Source organism: Photinus pyralis, unplaced genomic scaffold (genome assembly GCF_008802855.1).
Source record: "Photinus pyralis isolate 1611_PpyrPB1 unplaced genomic scaffold, Ppyr1.3 Ppyr1.4_LG1, whole genome shotgun sequence".
In the NCBI taxonomy this organism is placed as follows: Eukaryota; Metazoa; Arthropoda; class Insecta; order Coleoptera; family Lampyridae; genus Photinus; species Photinus pyralis.
In genome coordinates this window covers 981,937-1,005,854 of record NW_022170249.1, presented here as the reverse complement: position 1 = coordinate 1,005,854, position 23,918 = coordinate 981,937, and the positions used below count along the sequence as shown (strand labels likewise).

Sequence of the window (23,918 nt, the reverse complement as noted above, 5' to 3'; positions counted from 1 at the left end):
CGTAGCTGCTAGATGGCACTTTTTATGATCGTTATACAGGGTGATTTAGCGGATATTGTCATATAGTTTCCCATTAGAGTAAAATTGAAGTAAAAAAATCTAAAAATGCAAATTTTGGGGATGTTCCGTGACGATCCAAACTTTCAACTCCAAACTACGAATTTATTCACAAAAATGCTATACCATTTTTCTCGTTGTCGCCCATAATCATCCCTCCAGCTGTATTTGGTCAATGTTTGCTATCAAAAATGCTCATACGCATTCGTATTCGTACGCTTTGTGCGGATAAACATAATCTAAGCGATTGATTTGGAATTTATTTAATTGCGTTTTACGAAATTTTAATCAAAACCAATTGGAAACTTAACGCTATTGGAAATTTCTAGAGGATTAAGTTTTTTAGAAAAAAGGTCATTAAACCAAGTTTTTCGATTTTTATTTCAAACTTTTAATATTTCACAAAATTTTAGTTTTTTTGTCGTACCGGATTTGGGCCCCTGAAACATAGAAAAAAGGGAGAATTAATTTCTGAAAAAAACGAACGAGCTTCCGTAATTCAGAAGTATTTGTCAGACAGCAGAATCAGTACCTACTTAGTCAACATTTAATTGGATCTACAGGCGACGTCAAGAAAAAAATCAAACACAAGAATATCAGTGAAAACCGCATTTTGATATCTGTTTTCTAAGCAGAGATATGGCGAAAATACCAACATTCACAAATTTTAATTGCAATATAAATTGATGCTCATGTTATAGTATTATTTGAATATAAGGCAATAAAGGCGACACAAAGGACTTCCTGGCATCGAAAAACATAAATGAACATACAATTTTTAATTTTATTTTCTAAAAATAGCAATTATGTAAAACATTTGGGACACAATTTAATTGTGGTTTCTCACAAATTGGTTTTTAGCGTATTTTCCTCAAAGTGAAAAATCGCTATTGGCTGCACTTTGTCGTCCGTCCGTCACACGTACTCGTTCTACACCTCTGAACCGTAAAGGCAAATATATCGCATATAGTAAAAATCAGTTGTGCGCATGTGCAGACTGCGCAATGGCAACTTTCTTGTTTATGGAGATATTTCTTTGAAATTTTAACCATATATGCGTTTAGTAAAGAAAATCACAGCGCACATAGCTATAGCCTTTTGGGAAGTACTGATCATTCATGGAAAATGCGCTGAAGTTACTTGCCTTAGGGCGAAAACCTTTTACTTGTTTCATTTTGCCTCCACTTCACACAGAAGCAGCGTGCTTGCCTGGAAATAAAAAAAATTGGTATCACTTCATATCCAATATTAATTATACTTACTATCAGTTTTATTGCGAATAAATTTATTAAATTGTTTCATGTTTGCTACTTGATTCTGTGTGACGTTTGGTATCGACGGCAACGTGCAATTTCGATTTGTTCAATAGGTTGTGATTTCTTCAATGTCGCAATCAGGCGCAGCATCGCAGTTCATGGCATAATTTTTGTTCTAAAACCGAAAAAATTTTAAAACACTACAATCCATAATTACACACCTATGGTACTTACTCGTCTCAAGTCATTAGTGCCAATCATGACGATTGACGATAACTTTTCCTGCTGGTCGATATGTGTATTCTGGACATTACATTGTATCATTAATTTAGACATGAGCAGACTAACAAAGGAATTATTGTTACTTAAAAAAAAACGAATTTTTCTACCAAACAAACAAAATATTTTAATGGGTTAAGGTCGATTCTCACTAAGGCAGCGCGTCACAGCACGAAGCAGAGCAGCGCGATGCAGCATTTTAATGTAGGTATACACACTTGAGCATCAAAATACTCGCAGTTCTATGTCTTCCTTGTGAAAATGTGCACGGCAGAGGACACATCATCCAGTTCATCAGACGAAATCTTCGTGACTGTTGTTTGGCACCAACACCAATTAGATAAACGAAAACGAAAGTATTGGGTCCATGACATATTTCGAGCCCGACTGGAATGGGAATGACTGCTCTGTCGCTGCTGCAGGTGGAAACTGTTGAGTTGTTAATGTTTGTGTATGAGACCCAGACTTTTCATAGTAAGCAGAAGCAGCTTGGGATTGTGGGTTGTGGACATATGAACTTAGTGGGTGAATGGATGAGGATGACTGCTCTGTTGGTGCAGGTGAAGGGTGTTGTTGGGCTTGGACGATGTTCTGATTTGTTAACGTTTGTGCATGAGACCCAGACTTTTCATAGCAAGTAGAAGCAGACTGGGGTTGTTGGTTGTGGAAATATGAACTGGGTGGGTGAAAGGAAGTGGATGGTTGGTTTTGCATGTAAAAAAGACTTTGTGTTGGTGTTGTGCCACCCAATAGCTGTAATTCATACGAATTTACAATTTGAAACACCTGCCTTTTGTTTGAAGCTTGCTCTAGAGGAGGAAAGGTTGCAACCGTTTTGCCCATATTTATGAAAAAATCTAAAATCGAATTATCTTTTGCGTCTGCCCGAGCCGTCGATTTCTCTAAGCGACTTCGTTTCTTGTCGTTGATATATTCTTTTAGTATTTCAGGCAATCTATCTACTTTCTTGCAGTTAGGCTTTTTGCTTTTAGCAACTGTCGATACACTTTTGACACTTGACGCATTAGATTGTGGAGTATTCGGTTGTGAATAAGAAGTGGGACTCATTACATCGTCTCTTGGACTCGGAACGTCTTCTCCATCATCTTCAATCTGGTTTTCATCCACTTCGCTTCTGGTTTCATTACCATCTTCTTCCGATTCTTCTTCCTCGTCGCCATCTACGCGGTTGATATTGGACTGAGTTCTAAAAAAATTTTTAAAAAACAAAAATTTGCTGTTATGAGACTCTCTTCCTTTGATATGCGGCAAAAGAAATGACAATATGTCCCAATATTTCCATTTTTTAGTCGGTTTTGCAGCCTGTCCATTTTTTGTTTTTTGGCTTCTTGCAGCTCGTTGAAACCCATCCCTTAATGTTTTCCACCGTTGTTTGCACACATCACCTTAAATAATTACATTTTCAATCAATTTTATTACAATTTCTTTTTAGATTCTTAGCAACCGGAGCAGATTTTCAAACATTATCGTTCAACTTTAGATTAGGACACTCTACTGTACAGAAGATTGTAACCGATACTAGCAACGTTATTTGGGAAACTCTGTCAGATATTGTTATGCCACAGCCAACGAAAGGCATCCTTATAAGTTGTGCTGAAAAATTTGAAAGCATTTGGAATTTCCCTAATTGTGTCGCTGCAATAGATGGAAAGCACATCACTATACAAGCACCTGCCGGAAGTGGATCCTTGTCTTTCAATTACAAGAAAACATTTTCTATAGTATTATTAGCTATGGTAGATCCTGAATACAGATTTATTGCTGTTGATGTCGGAGGATATGGCAAAAATAGTGATGGAGGATTATTTAATAACTCTAGAATGGGAAAAGCCCTTCAAAATAACACGTTTGGAATACCCGAAGATCGGCCAATAACAGAAAATGGAAAACCGTTACCGTTCGTGATTGTAGGAGATGAAGCCTTTCCTAGCAAAACTTATCTAATGCGCCCTTACCCAGGTCGGGGACTTTCTGAAGACAAAAAGATATTCAATTACCGGCTCTCTAGAGCGCGCAGAGTGTCAGAAAATGCTTTTGGCATTCTTTGTCAAAAGTTCCGAGTTTTTTTGAATAAAATACAAGTTCATCCAAATAATGTAGATAAAATTGTTTTATCTAGTTTATGTCTCCATAACTTTCTTCGAAGCGACAACGTTTTTCTGAATGCTTTAGATGAAGAGAACTCCGAAAAGGAACGTCCAATTTTTATAAATTTACCTCACATTGGTGGTAAATCTTCCACTGATGCAATAGAAGTAAGAGAAGATTTTACAAAATATTTTACGTCGGCTGCAGGTACCGTTCCTTGGCAAATGGACACTGTTAACGCAGGAATATTGTAAACAATTGCTTTTATACATTTATCACATTTTTTGCCAATAAAACCATGCGTATGTTTAGCTTGACATGTTTTATTTTTTAAATTAGGTACAGGTACTCACCGTTTTTATTAATTTTTCTTCCAATCTCTGACCATATGTTGTCTCGTCTGATTTGGTTACTGTAATTTTTATTACTCATATCGTATAATTCAGGATACTCATTGACCAGTGAAATTAATTTTTCAATTGTGTCACAGTCCATTTCGAAGTACTAAATGACAATTTCTGCAAGTTCCTACACGCTTTGTGAGTCACATCTGTGCGTCAGCAAGCAGCGCAGCGCGTTTGCAATGCTCGCAAAGCAATTCCGATGTTGCTGCTTCGTGAAGCGCGGCGCCGCGCTGTTTAAATGAGAACGGCGCGACCTTATAGTTTGCATATAATTGTAAGCAACATTATCCCACGCCGCACTGCGACGCGCTGCCTTAGTGAGAATCGGTGAGTTCGAAAACCTCACAAGTCCAAAATTTGACATTTTAAAGTAAGATAGCCATTTTGTTTTAGAAGGTGCCCCCCATTGATTGCGTTTAAAAACCGTACGATTTACTTTACCGTTTACGGTGTATGGCACATTGCGCCAAAGTAATGAGTGTAAAAACCGTACATGTCCCTGACTTGTACTGTTTTTCATCTCAATCCAAACACAATTCGCAAATGTTTGTTTATAAGCACAGCGTTAGTCTCGTGTGTGTATTTATGCCGTTTTAGTCATCTTCTAACAGTTTTAAATACGTAAAAATGTCATCCAGTGATAGTGAAGGAGCAGATAATCATAGTAGTGGTAGCAGGAAAAGAAAAAGGAATGTGGATGGTTGGAAACACAACAAAATAAAAATAGCACGCTTGCAAGGTCAGGCGTATGTTTCTAGCAAAGGAAAACATGTTGAAGCAAAGACTGTAGGACCTCCATGCAGGTAAGTTACAATTTTTGCTTAAACATTAAAATAAGTTTAATATTTTCTAAGCTGCAAAAAAAAAATGTATGCAGCAGTTCACTGAAGATGAAAAAAACGCTATAATGGTTAAGTTACACGACGGTAAGCCAAAAAACGAACAAGACACATACTTGCAAGGACGTATGGTAGCAAATCCCATTCAGAGACACAGAGTAAGAGGTACTTCACCTAAGGAAGAAAGAAAATCTAATTTTTCATACTTTGTTATGAATCAATCAAATCGAATTTCCGTTTGCAAGCAGGCATTTATGAGTCTTCATGCCGTATCACATTGGCAAGTTCAGCGATTAAACAACCTACTTCTAGCAGGAAAATCTCCAAAGGATTTAAGGGGCCGGCATAACAATAGACCCCGTGCAATATGTGACGAGTGGATTGCAAAAATTAAAGAGCACATAGAGTCGTTTCCGGTAAAAGTTTCCCACTACTCTTCTAAAGACATTCGATATTTAGATGCATCTTTAAATGTAAAAAAAATGCACAATCTTTTTCTTGTGAAATATCCAGAATTGCAGAATTGTGTGAAATACGAATTTTACCTAACATATTATAATGAAAATTACAATCTCAGGTTTGGAAGGCCGCAAGTTGATGTCTGTTCGGAGTGTGAAAGGCTTGGGGCCAAGCTTAAAGACAGTAATCTTAACGACAATGCAAAGAGAGTAGCTGCCGCGGAACTCATGGTCCATAAACGGCGCGCGAAAAAGTTTTATAAAATTTTGACTATATGCAAAATATGCCTCTTCCACATATTCCTGTTCAGGAAATTTTTTATTTTAGACAGCTTTGGGTATACGCATTTCAAATACACAATTTTAAGGAAAATACTGGACATTTTTACACCTACCATGAGGGACAGGCTCTTAAAGGGCCTAACGAGGTATGTACATTCCTTTATCACTACATAATGAATGTCATACCACCTGAAATAACTGAGCTGCACTTGTTTTCCAATGGATGTGGGGGGCAGAACCGTAATTTGTGTCGAACTACAGGCAGTTCCTCTATGAAAGTTCTACTCCCGAATATGTGACAACATGGGAGTTTATAGGTGGTTTGAAGTCACACACTTTTAAATTACTAAAGCAACATAAGAACAGTCCCCCTCTACCCAATAGTGTCGCGTATAGAGAAGCAGTTCCTATCAATGAAAAGAAAATCGCTGACATTAAAAAGGTTATGTCATATATCACCGGTGAAACTTTGGAATTTTACTACCATGTAACATCCTGGCCAACTACAACTGCTGATAACGACGATTAGATATTATGTTAATCAAAATAACTGTTTATTTTTTTCTATTTCTGTAAAATTATCAAATAAATTTCTCAATTTCCAACATATTTTTGTCGTTCAGTTCGAAAACCGTACAAGTCCGGCGCCTTTTTTTACCTGTAAGTGGTCCGCCATTTTGTTTCTCTGAAATATTATTGCAAAAATAAATCCCAAATCACCAGATCTAAAACTCTTCTGTGTATGCTAATTGTCTAAATTAATTAGTTTAGCAGTTGAGGGCTTTTTCTTGATTTTCTCAAAATGACGTTTTTGGATATGTATGGTTTTCGAACTCACCGATTCTATTGTGAAAGAAGGTATTTCACTCACTTACGTTATTTATTACCAACGTGTCGTTTAAAGTCACTTGTAATAGAAAAATCAAAAGCTGACTACCAAAAACGTCAATATTTAAAGATATCATTTCCATCTATTATGATAATGCATATATTTTAAAAAATAGATTCCACTATTTTCAGAAAAAAAACAAAACGCTTGACAAAACGCTAACCTAAAGAAACTACCGATATTCTCATTCGATTTGCATGACGTGCAGATTGCAATGGCAATATAGAGAATAGACATATCATCACCCCAGTATTATCGTGTTCTATATCCATTTTGCATGCTCTTGGCTATTTTCGAAATTCAGTACATTAAAAATGAACATATTAAAAATGAAAGATAATCAAACAAATGACATTAATTTGTATATTCTTACTTCTTACTAGTGTTTCCGTTTCAGTTAGTGTAAATGCCCCTTGCTGGTAGTTTAAATAGTCCAATGTCCTCATTTGTATAACTGAACAGTAAATTTGGTTTATTGAGAGCAACACCGTAATTAAAGGTAGGTATATTGCTACCAATGTGGAGATATCTGATTTTGTTGTGTGATTGTAGAAATGATTAAATGCAATAATAAATAACTTCAACTTTATTTATACATGTGCCTTAGTGGTCTGTATGACTAAGAATGAATCAGCCGAAATGGCAACAATGTCACTTTCACTTAAAAACTAGTTTCTATTTACAAAATTCCTGAGAGGGAAAATCGGTTTTAAAAATATCTACATTATTTAACAGATGTTTCTCGATGCCTTCTCGACCTGTAAAATGATTCAAATCCTTTTTTTATCATTTTCAAGTCAAATATTTATTGTTGTTATACATCAAAGTTATTACATATTATTAACGATCCTCAGATCCTTTGTAGTTTTGTATTGTCGTCCGTCCGTCCGTCCGTGTGTGCTCTAACGCTTTTTAAAAGTGACCGATTGTGTTGAAATTTGGTGTACGGGTACGTTGGACATTAAGGACGGACGCTATTGATTTTCAGGAAGCTGGTTCAACAGGAACAAAAGTTATAGGACTTCGAGTGAATCGGGAACATGAAAAACTGCGAACTCAATATAATAGAAATCAACATATTTCATTCCCTAGGTCATACATATATCGAGTTCGGACTTTCGCTAGATTATTCTCTATGACTCTTAGATGTGTAACAATTCAATATAACTCTTCTCTCTGTGGTCTAGGTCAAAAGTTTTAGAGCAAAATGTACCCAAAATTATTCTGTACACATGAATTTAGAGTTGTAAAAGCTTTCAAACGCATTATCTTGATGCTGAAAGAGTTGATAACGTGCACGTTTCATAACCGCATGTGCGTGATTCAAAAATGTTAAATTATTTTTCTGAGGCCACATGGATTTTGATCAAAATATGTCAAAATGGTTATTTATGCACCAAGATGGTTGAGAAAAAAACCAAGAGCATTATTTCTATCTCCAAAACATGAATTGATCTATTTTTGGCGACCACATGGATTTTGATCAAAACATGTCAACATCGTTATTTATGCACCAAGATCGCTGGGAAAAAGACTAGGGGCATTATCTCAATGCCCAAGACATGAATTTGATGCATTTTTGGCGACCACGTGGATTTTGATAAAAAAATGTCAAAATCGTTATTTATTTATGCACCAGGATCGTTTGGAAAAAAACCAAGAGCATTATCTCAATGCCCAAGACATGAATTTGATGCATTTTTGTTAACTATAAAATGTATTTTGTAAGATGAAAATAAATTGTCGTTAAAAGTGATTGTAATACTGAGGATCCTTCGATATTTCGTTGTATCGGTTTATTTAGAATGAAAAGAAGCAAAGCAATTGATACATCGTTCTACCAAAAGATTTACACGATGCACCAGCACAACGTCCCCGTTGGCAGGAAACCACAAAATGGTCCATTCTGTCAAACCGTATGTCTGGTACTATGTTTTTGGTGATGCTGATAGGACCAGATTTCTTTGGGTTTGTGCCATATTTTGATAAGTAAACTTGCACAATCTCCCTTCTAAATTAGCCACATTATTATTTGTTCTGTACAAAAACCAAGCATTTTGTACGGCGACATCAACCAGCCATGTAAATATTGGTCAATACCATCTGTATGTTCCACCCATGTGATTATTGTACGCTGCAATGCAGTGAGGACGGGCTACCATAACATTCTTCTTTTCCTTGTTGGAGTATCTTTTCACCAATCCTACCGATTGAACAACAATTGTAGACGCTATTGTAACCACTGTCCACTATCTTTCCAGCGTATTAAAAGAACCACATCATTTTTTTCAAGTATATATTCCTACTCTCCACGGTTCTTTTTCTGCAACGCACTCTTACTACTCCAAGTACATGATCTTGGTATTCTATTTTCTCGAATGGTACCCACTGCGCTGTAACCTACTGTTCGAAGATAAGACAGCAATGTTAGGCTTATAAATAAATTGTCCATATGAATTGCATAGGGTTTGTTTGGGAAAGTTCTTGTAACATATGAACTAATGGTGTTGCAGCTTTTCCAAATAATGTGTTGTATTCAGAATGGCTTTCGGTAGTTTTTCCGTGATATAACTCAAAATCAATGAGATAGCCATCTTTGGTGTTGAGGCACCACACTTTGTATCCGAACCCAATTGGTTTACCACGGGTGAATTGTTTACATCCGTCGCGACCATAGTATTTTACCATAGATTCATCGTATGACAAATTTTGAACTGAATGAAAGTTGGATAAACAATTTTGCTTTATAATGTCCATAAGTGGAAGCAATTTCCAGGGTGTAACAATACGGTGAATTGCTTTGACATTCTCAATTTCGTATATCAATTTTATTGTAATTGGTTTATAATCTGATCACAACCTGATACCAGCACAATCTAAATTAAAATCAAATTACAACTGCCTAATGGCTATCAAATCTCATTCCATAAATGATCGCTTCTCCGAAAATTTAATGGAACTTGCAAATCCAGCTCTCTTCTACTTATACTACTCCGCGTTGTTTCCCTTATTTCTTCTTCCTCAAGTTGGCTTTTTGAATTGGCTGTTATTTGATTTGCATGATTTGGATATTTTGGAATCGCACCTTGTCTGATCTTGCTTCTTAAATTGTATTCATTTCCATCTTCATCAGATAGATTTTTCGGCTTACGATCCATTGGTATTTTCTCCTTTTATAATGATGCTTGAGAATTTCTTAATATAAACTGTCGCACGTTGGGCGCAAGATGTAACAATACGGTGAATTGCTTTGACAATTTATAAAGATATTCCCAATTTCGTATATTATTTTATTGTAATTGGTTTATAATCTGATCAGTGATCACAACCTGATAAATATAAATTCTTATCTTTAACAATTTGGTCCTTACCTGATACCAGCACAATCTAAATTAAAATTAAATTACAACTGCCTAACGGCTATCAAATTTGTTTTCAGACTCTATTCAACAACAACGTTTCTCATGACAAATATACATGCCATTGTTTTCATGCAACTATAAATTTTTTCTTACATTAAATATTTGTTTCCCTACAAGGCTTTATCTTCGATATTTATCTGCGACGTGAAGAAATCTTTGAATTTGTATAAACCTATTTCTTCGCATGGCATCAGCAACCATATCATTTTTTTACATCTTCTTTCATGTCCCAGTACATTCTCTTTGATGGAAGATGATTGTAACCACTCAACAAGAGGATTGCAATGAAACATCGAATTTCGCATGTACTTATTTCGGTTCAGGTTGATTTTTGAATAAGGCATATCTTTTGAGTTTGCGCAGTGAGAAGCTCAAAAACACAATCGTCGAAAAACAATTCAAAAATTTCAACAGCAGACATATCCTTATAGTTCGAATAATCTGATTGAGGAAATAAACGCGCCGACGACGGTTCTAAATCCTAACCCATTTTGAATTATTTTTGTTTCGAAGGCGATTCTTGATCCAGTTGGTTAGTGATACTAACTGGTAGATTAGAGATTTGTGGAGCAACTGTTGTTGTAGCAGACCGTTTTCTGGAATCTGATTGCATAACCGAACCGACCTCCAACACTGCTCTTCTACTTCCCCTATTCTTTCATTGTTTGCCAGTTTTATTTCGGCTTTGGCTCGCAGCTGACGACCTAAGCGCGTGCAAGAATTGAAGATATAATTTGGATAAAAAAAGCACTCCTATTTTATACATGTTAGATTATGAATCATTCCATCATATCGTCGCCCTAATACGAAAACCACGTAACTCCACATTTTACCCAAACTTGATTTTTCACGCCATCTTGTAGAAGATATCGATTTACATGTCTCTGAAGAACCTGTAACTCCTAGAATATTTCATTACCTTTATATTGGAAAAATAGAAAACTATGTAACTCCATAGCGTATACAATTAATAGGAAAAACGCGCATGTCCAGTGCTACATGGACAGTTGAGTTTAACGGTTACTTAGTACCTACGTGATTGTGACATTGTTTAAACTACTTGTAGATCGTTATTTTGTGTGAAATTCAAAGTGAAAGAAGTACGCTGGGGTGAGTAATTGAGCAGTACTATTTAATTTTGAAACGGAAGACTTTGTATCAGACTGTTAAACTTTCAAATTTAGCTGGAGATACGTGTTTTTCCAATTTGAATATGAATTAGAAAAACACGTATCTCCAGATAAATTTGAAAGTTTAACTGCTGAAAAAATAATAAACTCGGGAAAGTATAGTCTTTTCAAACAGTAAGATTTAAACTTTAAGCTAAAAAGCGATGTTAAACCCTTATAAATTATTTATGTGCCTAGAAAAAATCAATACTCTCCCTAAAAATATATTTTTGAAACATAATCGTTATGTTTAGAGCTGATAGTGAATTTAAGCTATCAAATTGTTATAAGTTAGTGTACTTTCAGGACATAATGAATCGTGGAAAGAAACTGCTTGAAATGGCCTTACAAGATCGTAATGCAAGCGTTACTCCGATAGATTATGAGACCACCTATCACCAAAACAATTCCGAAGATGCTGAGATTGAGTATTTATTAAACAAGTTTGATTCTGGTAAGCTCCTTCCTATATCTACATCAGAAGACCACGACGTAACCCTTATGCCATTGGAAATAGACACAGCCACGTGCAGCGATACAAGATTGGTTACTCTACAACCAGTAGTTTTCAATCGAGAATCGAAAGACGATATGCCGTCCGAAAAGTTGCAAGGCATGCAGGAAGAAGATCGGGAATGTAGCTCTGACAACTCACAAGAAACCTTCGCGGTACTTCAACCAGTGACATTCAATGAAGAACCGGATGAAAATATAATATTATGTGAAGAATCGCGTACTTCGGACGAATCGGATCCAGATTATAATCCTAATGATGGTGAAGAAGATGACGTAATACCTGCGACTTCAGAAGATGAGATGGAGCAGACAAAAGTAACAAAAAATGAAGTTGTAAATATTCCAACAAAAAAAATACGTCATAAGCGAATAAACATGAACAAGGACGATTGGGAATACAACACGAATAAAAAAAGAAGAGAGCAGGGAGTGTCATATAAGGGAAAGAAAAAAGATAATGAGAAATGGGACTACAACATTTCAAAACCGGCAAGACTTTTAAATGCAGCATGTAACTGTAAATTAAGCAGCAAAAGAACGGCTCTTCAATGTAAAATGTTCACCGAAGAAATGAGGGAAAGGATTTTTAAGCAATTCTGGGAAATGACGTGGCCTGAGAAAAGAGTCTTTATTCAAGGTCTTGTCACATATAAACAAGTAGACCGAAGAAGGGATGTGAAGGAGAATGTATCAAGACGAAAGTTTTCTATACAGTATTTTCTGAAAACAGGAGGACTGCAAAATTGTAGAGTGTGTAAAAATATGTTTCTCCGTACTTTGGCAATTAAAGAGTGGATCGTCAGGAGATGTCTCAATATTACTGACAAAGCTGATGAGAAATCGCGAAATGGGCGGCAGAAAAACATAAAAAAGGTTCACGAAGGAAAAGCAAAAGTTGAGGAATTCTTAGACAGGCTACCAAAATTAGAATCGCATTATTGCCGGTCGTCCTCTTCCAAACTATACCTAGAACCTCTTTGGCAATCAAAAGCAGAACTCTACCGGCTATATAAAGATGAATTTTGTAAGGAACAAAATGTGACATCGTGCTCTTCTGCTACATTCGATAACGTATTTGACAAAAAGAATCTGTCGCTGTTTCGTCCAAAGAAAGATGCATGCGATGTGTGTGTAGGATACGAAACAAAAAATGTGTCTGAGCAAGATTACTTGTATCACATTGAGTTGAAGAATGAAGCAAGAAATGAGAAAGAAGTGGACAAAGAGTCCCAAAATGAGGTTTTTACTATGGACCTCCAATCCGTCCTTCTTTGTCCTCGTTCCAACGTTTCTGCGCTGTACTATAAAACTAAGCTTATCGTCCACAATTTTCCATTGTATGACCTGAAAAGAAAGCAAGGGTTTTGTTTTTTATGGAATGAGGCTGAAGGCGGTTTAACGGCGAACGAATTTTCGTCCATAATCTTTCACTTCTTAGAAACCCACGTAATCCCCAGAGCTTCAACCAATAATGTCGATATTATCTTATTTAGTGACGGTTGCACCTATCAAAACCGCAACGCAACATTATCGAACGCTCTCTTAAACCTTGCAGTGAAATACAACGTAAACATTATTCAGAAGTTTTTACAGAAAGGCCATACGCAGATGGAGGTCGACAGTATGCATTCAGCAATTGAAAAGCGACTAAGGCATACTAAGATCAACGTGCCAGCCGATTATATTTCCATCTGTAAAAAAGCTTGTGTTAAATCGCCGTATGTTGTAAAATATTTAACTTATGAATTTTTCAAAAATTTTACTGAAATATCGTTCATAAAGTCAATACGACCTGGTAGACGTGTTGGAGATCCTGTGGTCACTGATATTAAAGCTATGAAATACACTCCGCAAAACGCACTTATGTATAAATTACGCCACACTACAGATTGGGAGCAACTACCTCTATGTAGACAGCATAAAAACATCGACAACCCCGTTGGATTTTCCGAATTGCCGCAGTTATACCTTGAAAGACTAAAAATTAAGGAAGAGAAGTTTCAACATCTACAACTACTTAAAGGTTCAATTGAATCTGATTACCACTCTTTTTTTGATAACTTGCCTTATCGTTAATAATAACCTATAGATTAGTAATAACTTTTCTTTTGCAATTGTAAAGTTTCTTAATAAATTACGAATTTATATAAATAATTACTTTTATTTTCATCAAAACCTTAGGGGGTTGCAATATACGTAAGTCCCGATTTTTAGGAGCATTTTTATAAGAAAAACACATAACTCCTCTTATTACTTAAATTAATATGAAAATCATTATATTTCTTACATGATTTCAACCCTTGTTAATTTTAGATTTTTTTTGTATCATTTATTTTATACAACGTTTTGGTTATGAAGTCGTAAATAGTTTTTCACGCCTCCTGTAAAATTTACCAAAATGGAGTTACATGGTTTTCGTATTAGGGCGACGATATGTCAATTTAACATATGCTATAAAATAGAGTATTTAAATCATAAAAAATTGTGAAACTTCAAGAAATTTTGTGTGTCAGATCAGTGTTTTATCTATGTTAAGTAGGTTCATACAAGTAAGAGAACAGACTATCAACTATGACTTTAATAACAAAAGTGGGGAAGCTAGTATATCAACCCTCATTTATACATAGCCGGCTAATTTTAAATAATTGGTGAAATAATAGCACTTAAGTTTTCCTGTTTAAATCAAATAAATGGTTTCCTGAATAATCCTTGGATGTTTTCAATAGAGATAACAATCCAAGGTGTGCAACGGATCAAGGATGGAAAGTTAGAGGGCAAGGGCGATTCCCTCATTGAAAGTTATGTTTGAAAATCAGTTCATAAGCTAAAGATTTATTGCTACCTACTATGAAATATGGAAACGTAATGAAATCGCATTTGAGTAATGAAGCCAAAACCTTGACTAAGACTCCATCGTAAAAATTGGTGATGGAATCGTTCAAATTTTACGACATCTCCTTGCTGTTATGCAAAAATGATAAGTGGCGCCTATTAATTACAATAACCTTGACCTCCAACTAATTAGGTTATTTTAAATATGAGCCACAAGTAATGGTAATGTCATAGACACATGTATGATTGCGGAATTTCAAAGGGTTAATTAATTTTAACTATGTCCGTGACCTTTATTATTTCATTGTTCTATTAATATCACTTGTTCTCTCTCGAAAAATATGACCTCCTTTATTCCTAGACGTTAATCAAATTGGTACCATTATGATGACATGACAGCTCACGACTTTTGGGTAATTTACGTTCAAAATTTCGGGTGTGATGTGCTTGAATTCGGGACAGAGGAAATGACAGCATTGTATGTTCAACGCGAATGGTCAAGGTTTAAATCGATTAATTACAAACAAACACGTTTTACTACATAATCACTTACGGATAAATGTTTACTATACTACCGAATTTCCACCAATTCTCATTACATAATTGCACTTCCAAGAATGGTAACATACTGGAACACAAAAAAGAATTTCGTTACATAATAATGACGGCAACACTATAAATATAAGACTTGGTGAATTCCTTCGAATATTTTTAAAACAGAAATAGTAGCATTAGTGTGCTTGAAAAGCAGCAGCCTCGTTTGTGTAGATACATACAGTTATTAATGACTGACAAAAAATACAACACTAATTACAACGAGAAAATCCGATTTAGAATTACAGTTGTTAACTCAAGACAGCTGTCATACTTCTGTGCACTAAGGATGGATGAAATTAATTACGTTAGATAACTAGATACTGAAAACTGATACTTTGGCCGTGTTGTGGAACAGATCTCTGTTCATTATTATAAGAATCTGGATTAGTTTAAATACTACCTAATTGCTGCTTTTGTAGATAGGGACATTGAAATTGGAGAATCTGAATAAAGGGTAGATGCGTCTTATCGTATGAAATAATAGAAGTGAAGTCATTGAATCAGCCACCACTATCATATAACGAACTTTATGAAATGTGAATTTACATTGCTTTAACCAGGTGGGTTTTTTATATCAACATACAGGATTTCAGAAAAAAATTATGACCCATTAAAGGGTATATTTTTTCTCCCTTCATGAATTTTAGATTAGGAGAAAAATATAATACAATGGATTTTATTGATAAGAAAAAAATTCCTATCAGATCTGGCAATTCTTGCAACTATCGGAAGATAAAACAATACACAATATTTCATAGGTATATAATGAACAAGGTTTATGACGACGTTAAAAAAAAGAATGCATGAAATACAAATAACTACTTAATACAGATATTCATGATTTTAAGCGTACATAAAATCGAACCCCTACACTCTACAGTAGGCGTTTACGTTTATTCATTCCGGGTGATAAACTTGACCCAACTGGATTGCTCGGATAACTCGCCCAGATTTACAGATTCGATCTGTAATAAACGAACGGTCCTGTGTTTCAATCAAATTATTGATTGAGGTTATTGCTTATGTTAGTACATTGCACACATTTACATAAACATGGATTTAACTACTAAGATTGCATGCGTTACCGCGGCAGTCGTCGATTATTATTCAGACAGGGAAGACGATTCATATATACAATTAATTTATATAACCAACAAAAAAAAAGATACAAAAGGGTATGCATTCGAAACTATGGAGAGGTTATCTCTCATTATACTATAGATGGTAAGCGTAAACCAATAAACAATTTTGTACTGAACTGAAAAATGTAGATTTCATAAGTTACTTTCGGATGCAAACCTCAAGTATAAAAAAAGTATTAAATGTGGTCGGATGCTAGCCAATCAAGAATGTTACAGGTTAAGTGGTACTATTAACAAGAAATCGTATATATTACTTTATTTAGAACTGTAGCTGATAGATTTGATGTATCCAAATCCACATGGGAATACGTACATGAAGTATCAAGGATATTAACAAAACAGGCACATCGTTTTATTCAGTGGCCAGTAGGAATGAAAGCTACACAAACAGTACAACGTTTCAAACAAAGCAATAATTTTGATGGTGTAATTGGAGCCATTTTTTTTAACCTAACCTAAACCTTTTTTTTTTGGGATTGGGAAATCCTTTTCGGACACCTCCACGTCGCCGTTCTTATTGTGAAGATAGTGTGGGACTTTCATCCACTAAAACCCTTCCCCAATTTCGCTCTGCGCGCTACCTTGGAACCGTCGGCCGACATTAATTCCAAGGTAGGCGGTATTATGCCTCCGTTTATCTGTCTACTTTCCTTTTAAGTATATCTGTTATCATATTAATGACGACCTTCCAGCCACTTTCGTTGTTCATCATTACTTGCGCCACGTTCTCCACAGTTATATTTGTACCGCACTCTATGCCAGCCTTCAGTCTTGCTTCCTCCCACCTCACGCATTCGAAGATGGTGTGTTTTGGCGTGTCTTCGGCACCACAGTAAACGCACGCGCTGGTCTCTCTCTTTTTGAATTTGGCCAAATAGTAGCTGAAGTTGCCGTGCCCCGAGAGCGCCTATGTGGCCTTGTACGTCAGACTTCCCCATTTCCTGTTAGCCCATCGCTCTACATCTGGGATGAACGTCTTTGTCCAGTTTGTTCCTGATTCCTCCCACTCCTTCTGCCACTGTCTGAGGGTTTCCTGCCGCGCGGCTCTCCCAGTTCGGATTTTTAGGGCAAAAACTGATTAGCTTATCCCGCGATAACTACCGCTCGGAGCGGCACGCGGCCAACTTTTTTAGACTCGTGTTAATTTACTTAGTAAAATGACATGCAACACTACCTGTTCAGAAGCCTCCTTCCGCCCCCGAAATCCACGTGGTCGTCGGACGTTACTGCGGTAGGGTGGTTTCTACCCCCTCGTGTGTGGTACCCAGCTGTAGATCTTTAAACGCCCAGTGCGCCGAGCCTTGTCCCGTCGCTCTTCGACGCCTCCGTGGGTCTATCTATGATTATCGCCGCCGGAATGATTAGCCTCCAGCTCCCGTCTCCTCCGTCCGATAAGGATGTCCCGGTACGGGTTCGACCCGGGAGATGGGCTTCCCCTGGATGCCCGGCACGTCCCGCTAGCCCTCGGATTTCCGTCCCTCTTCTTATCACACCCACACGTATTTGTTATTTCACTATTACAAACTTTAAAAAATCGTATCTCCGGTACTACCGGTCCGATTTAGATAAAACCAACACCAAAAATTAGCGGAATTCAGCGCGCACACGCCGATACCCCTCATTAATTTTTAACAAACAACTACACTTCAAAAAGCCGCAGGTCGGTTATTTCGCGTCCGATCGCTATGAAACTCAGGCCGCGACTAACCCAAACCTAACCTAGCCTTTTTTTTCCTCTCTAAGACTTGGTGACGGCCGGGTATCGCCAAAAGGCATTCTTCACGGCCGAGGGTTGTCCGGTGGCAGATGGTCGCCACCTAGATGTTAGCCGGGTATCTACCGGTGTACCTGCCGGCCTATACTGCCCTCTCCCTTTCTCGTCCCTCTCGTTCTCTCTTGCTTACCACTTTGGTTATGAAGTTCTTAACTCTGTTCCACTTCGTCGTCATATGTTAGGAGACTCTGCGTACCCACTCTTTAATCTTACTTACTTACCCCTTATAAAGATAATGGTAGCTTGACCCAAAAACAAAAAAATTACAATAGAAAACTTCAACGAGGGTTTGTATCGAACAAACTTTTGGATTATTAAAAGGGCGATTTAAGGCGGACCTCACGTGCTATTACGCAAACTCTCGTTACCTGCGCAATATGTGCCACTCACGACGTGCTGTTCTGATCTCGCATGATATCACGCCTCCGTTATCCCGCAAAATTACATTTTGTAGTAGAACGTGACATCACGTCAATTGTTTCCCGAAGTGGTCTAGTCGTCAAAAAAAGATGGACGAATATTTAATTGAACTGGCGAGACAGCACGAAGGGCTATACAATCACTCCTCTGCTGAGTACCGGGATCAGAGGGTTCGACAAGAACCTTGGGAGGAAATTGGTAGAACCTTAAAAATACCAGGTAAAGTTTGTTCTTTTATTACCTAGTAATATGTATATTATACATATTTACAAACCTAACACATTAGCAGACTACATATACACTGTAAATAAGTACCTAATCGTTATCACGGTGTATTCTACCCCTACGAACTATGTCTATTTGCGAAGGTACACTACCCGAAGGGGAATTGAAAAAGTCTTTAAAAGCCTCTCGAACTCTTCATTAGTGCAATTCCGTCTCATTCCATCAAGATTCTGAAAGGCAGCGTCAAATGCATGCAAAGTTATATTACCTGGTTGTTATGCATCCGCACATAACATGTTATGAAGACAGCAACAAGCAAGAACAATTTTATCCACCAATTCTGGTTGTACCTCTAAGTGTCTACGAAACACTCTCCATCGTGCTACCAAAATACCAAACGCATTTTCCACCACACGTCGTGCTCTTGATAATCTGTAATTGTATATTTTGTGAGCTTCGTTTTCTTGTAAATGAGATTTACTGTATGGACGGAGCAAATATTTTTTAAGTGGAAACGCTTCATCGCCCACGATGACATGTGGCTGAGGTGATCCATTTGGTTCCAATGGCGAGTCTGCTGGTACGTTCAATGTTCTTTGGTCAAGCATTTTTCCAATATCTGACTTTTCAAAAATACCACCATCGCTATTCCTCCCATAAGAGCCAACGTTAATGGCAATAAACTTGTAGTCTGCATCAACTAGCGCCATCAGAACTATAGAATGACTTCCCTTGTAGTTGTAGTATGTGGATCCTGCATTAAAAGGACACTGAATATTAATGTGCTTGCCGTCTATAGCAGCAACACAATTAGGAAAATTCCACTGTTGGTTAAATCTAGCTGACGACGTTTTCCATAACTCTTCCGTTGGTTTTGGCATTACAATAGACCGCAAATTGTTCCATATGGCATCACAAACTTCTTGTACTATTTGACGGAACAGTACTGAAGCCTATTCTGTAATTAAATTCCATACTCCTAAACGAATTTCCAGTTGCCAGAAATCTGAAACATTGTTTAATATTTATTTCTTTGCTTTTACGTGTAGCGGACAACGCCAAGGCAAAGTGGGACAAACTTCGACGATGTTTTTGCAATGCAAGAAATAGGCGCCTGTCTACCAAAAGTGGCCAGGCTACTAAACAAATTACGCCATGGAAATTTGAAAACCAGATGGCATTCTTGTTACCTTATTTAGAAGGTCGAAGGTAAATACCAATTATCGTGCCGATTTGATTCAGAACCTTTGCGAAATTGTTTATAGGGCTCGCGGAAACTTGCAAAATTCACAAAATGAAGAAGACATCCACGTTACCGCCGAAGACGTTACTAACGACGATGACGCAGACGAACAGGAAGTAGAAGAACAAAATGCAGACTCTAAAGATACAGCTGAAGAAGGCCACGAAGAACGAAGAAGTGCAGTAACGCAAACACAAATACCTTCACAAGGTGATATATTGCGCTCCGAAAATACAAAAACATTAGAACATATAAAGAAAAGAAAAAATTGTTCATACCGCAAAATTTCTGCAGCGGATAAAATGGCAGCAATAATGGAACAAAATGCCGCTCTACGAAAACGAAAATTCGAAGAAAAAACATCATCGCAAAAGAAGCACACCTGTTTTGAAAGTTTGGACGAGACTGACATGTTTTTCCTAGGTTTAGCCAGAATGGCGAAACAATTACCAAAAACGGAACAAGCTTCTATTAAGCTGACATTGAGCAATACTATTCTTCAAGCTGAATTGAGATGCGCACAAGCACAAAGTGCTCATACACCTACGTCACGATCATGTACTACTGTGCAGCCATTATTTCCACCTCATGAGAATTCTAGACCATCTACATCATCGTCATATTGTGTGCAACCCTTGGTCTCAACCTTATAAATATTCAAGATCATCTTCAGAATCATACACTATGCAATCGGCACTGTCGCCGCAGGAGTATAAAGAAGCTGACTATGGGCAATTCACAAATGCCCCAAAAATAAGCAACTACCTACTCGACATCAGAGAAGACTCGCGAGGAGTGCGAACCAACGGTACTAGAATTGACGTCTTTGTGTGACTTTAATAACAAAATTCGTTATACTTTTCTATAATAGTCATTAAAGTTGTGTAGCAATACGTTTTGGAAAATAAAACATGTTCGTACATTTCAATGAATAGTTACCTTAAACACACAGCCAATCTTTCTTCGGTACTAATGGCCTTTCTAAACTGAGTATTTTGCTTCTGAATGTCATTTTTAATCAGTCCATGCAAAAAGTAAAATTCTTCTTTGGTCATTCTGAAATACATCTGCAGGCGGCTTGGATGTCCATTCAATAATTCGTGGACTAATTGACGAAATACCCCCACTTCTTCTCTTCGAAGATTTATGTGGTAAATCCAAACACTGCGCTGTATTCCATTAGCCACTGTAAAAGCAGCCACGTTTTCTATATCCTCTTCGTCTGAAGAACTTAACGAAGAAGAATCTCTACTTCGCTTCATCGCTACTAATTAGTGAAATGCAAATCTTAAATTGCAACGACAGCTACCGCGCGACACCGTGAGCGCACACAAGTGTGTCTCCTAGCGTGACATCACGCGAAGGTATGCTTGACGTGATTATTTAAACCAGGCGGGTTCTTCTTCCGCCACCCTTTTTCGTTTACGTGTAATGATATTTGATTAATTGATTTGATTATACCTTTATCTTTTTTAGTCTTTTTCATATTTTTGAACTTGGACTCGCATTGCTCCCAAGAAACGTTGCAACCATTCTAAGACATTATCGTTGCAATCTTCTGCCATGTACTTCTATTTGTTTTCCTTGGATTGTTAAAAGTCGTCTTTGTGCTCTTCGTACAAATTGATTTGTAATCGTACATCATCACTTTTCCATTTCAAAAGTTGAGCTGGATTATTATTTTTCTTATTATTAACAATGCCAAGTGGCGATGGTTCTTGTTGAATGTCTTCGGACTCGGTATTAACGACGTAGTAATGTGGGTATTATTACAAAGTAATAGCTTACCTAAAATAGCAGAAGTATTCTCAGTCCCATCATATTCAACCGTGTGCAGTTCTCTAATATGTGCGCCTTTGTTTCATAACTAATATAGTCATAAAACGCACAACGAGCAAGTCCTGTTGCATTTTCAAAACGTTATTTTTAAGGTTATGTTATGATTTTTTTGACAGATACCAAACACCAACCCTACTCAACGAGCAGATCGCTAGGTTTATAGATCTGATGTAATATTTGAACACTAAAGAGTTGTCCCGAAGAAATTTTCGAACGAATATTTAACGCTCCGATTAAATAAAACTGAACGGAACGAATAAACGTAAACGCCTAGTATTATTAAACTTCATAAAATCGACAAACCAATACGGCCTATAAACATCATCCAAAATAGCCAAATTTCTTAACCATCTAATGCTTCACATATTCAAATATAAATCTAAATATTCAATCAAAAATTCTCAACAACTCACGAACAACATTCTACAAATTCAAAAGGCTCAAAAATTCATACTTTGACATTACCAACTTATACACTAATATACCCACAGAAGACACTATCAACATTCTAACCGAGATTCTATTTGATAACGAAATATTCGTTTAACAATTCAAACTCACTCCGACAGACATTACAAGGAGGATTGCTTCTTTCACTACTTTCACATGCACTTGATGTAGATGACGTGGACGGCAAAGGAAGTGGAACCTTACTCCATCCAGAAATTGGCACATTTTGTGTAGTTATTGCATGTGATACTACATTTTCATTCACAAGGAAACTTGAACAGGTTCTGAAATAATTATTATTTAATATTTTCATTTATCATTTCAAAATGTTCTATACATACTTTCGAGGAGTTAAGTTTTGAAACATAAAATCAAAGAATGACATGAGGGGCCATAATATTTTTCTCGTAAAGATTTGAAGCGTTTTTTGCAATCTTCCACTACCAAACAATATTAGCCGAAGTACTTAACGAAGACACATATGCTGTGGTTATACAATTCCTAAAAAATAAGCTGGGAATAAACTTATGACGCGCAAGCTGTAAAACCAGCGCGCTATAATTATTTTCCTGGGCAAACGCACACACGCCGCTGAACGACCAGCTAGCTCGATTGACTGAATAGCGGAGAGTCATACAGGGTTGTGGGTAAAATATTGGAAACAATTCTCAGTGGTTCAATGGGCTCGATTCCAATTCGAATGATGCTTACAGGTACTCTGGTTTCTGGGTCTTTTGGGCCCCATCCAGTTTCTATATTAATTACACCGACAGCCGCTGAAACTGGGAAGGTCAGCTTCAGTTCAGAAGAAAAAAAAAGTCGATCTTTTAACGACCCGCAAAAATATTTGATCTTTATTATGATCACAAAATAAAATATACGCTCCCAAATTATTCAATTATTGTATCCCCACATGAAAAATGAAATGGTGGATTGTAACCCCCGTACAAGAACTCGAAGATAATAAACGATTACAACCGAGTGATTACCCAACGAATAATTCCCACATCCTCACAGGAGAGTATACACAAAAAACCTTCGATGGTGATTCGATGTGGTTGAGTTTTACAGGCGAAATGTTACAATAAGGTGTTTGGTCACCTACAATATAAAGAAAATGGTACCGAGAGTTTAAGCAAATGAATCCACTTACGATTGAGTGTCTTAAGGCTCCTCTGTAGTCAATTTGTATTTCAGTGTTATTGCAATTGGTTAGACCACCAACAATGCACACTGCTACATGAATCTCCTTGAGTGAAACCAACGATGTATCTATCCTTCTCAGTTTTGCATATTTTCTTCATTTATTGTTAAACACAATAGACCATGTATAATGATCAAGGACTAATTATGTAAACAAGTTATCGAAAAGCTGTACAATATTTGACTGGAGATGCACAAATTCCCATTTCTGTTACCGTTGAATAAGTTACTTATTCAATGCATTTACTGCATTTTTCTATAATGACACCGTCTGTAAATTACCTCGTTTTCAGGTAATGAGTGAACTAGATTAGCATTGTTTGTTATAACATTTTTTAATTACCCCTTTATTTCTTGTGATTTGTTCTAATCATTTTTACTGATTTATAGATTTTTATAGTTGGGAATTTAGTAGTGTTCAATGCTTCCAAATCATGCGTTAGAGAGTGAATCGTACTCCGGGCGCTGTTTGAAGAAGTTGGTGTGCCACTCCTTCTCTCAACACCTGATCGT

General features: G+C 36.8%; 2 protein-coding genes and 1 long non-coding RNA gene across 3 annotated transcripts in view; 2 read left to right on the top strand and 1 right to left on the bottom strand.

Annotated features, from left to right (window-relative positions):
• LOC116160095 (fatty acid 2-hydroxylase) overlaps positions 1-23,918 on the top strand; it is a 96,057-nt gene that overhangs the window by 1,030 nt on the left and 71,109 nt on the right. The window lies entirely within an intron of this gene.
• On the bottom strand, positions 1,159-3,729 carry LOC116160102. The gene is made up of 3 exons (XR_004143136.1): positions 1,548-3,729; positions 1,320-1,488; positions 1,159-1,266 (listed from the first exon to the last, which is right to left on the bottom strand). It is a non-coding gene; the product is annotated as an uncharacterized LOC116160102 (long non-coding RNA).
• Positions 19,414-20,715, top strand: LOC116160098. The gene is made up of 2 exons (XM_031473242.1): positions 19,414-19,879; positions 19,936-20,715. Exons 1-2 carry the CDS (start codon positions 19,845-19,847, stop codon positions 20,564-20,566), a joined length of 666 nt encoding a protein of 221 aa, XP_031329102.1. The 5' UTR covers positions 19,414-19,844; the 3' UTR covers positions 20,567-20,715.

Bases quoted from the DNA above. Each gene is read 5' to 3' on its own strand.
- LOC116160098 (XM_031473242.1), top strand. From the start codon at position 19,845: ATGGCATTCTTGTTACCTTATTTAGAAGGTCGAAG. The intron at 19,880-19,935 runs GTAAATACCAAT...AATTGTTTATAG, and splicing joins CCTTATTTAGAAGGTCGAAG to GGCTCGCGGAAACTTGCAAA.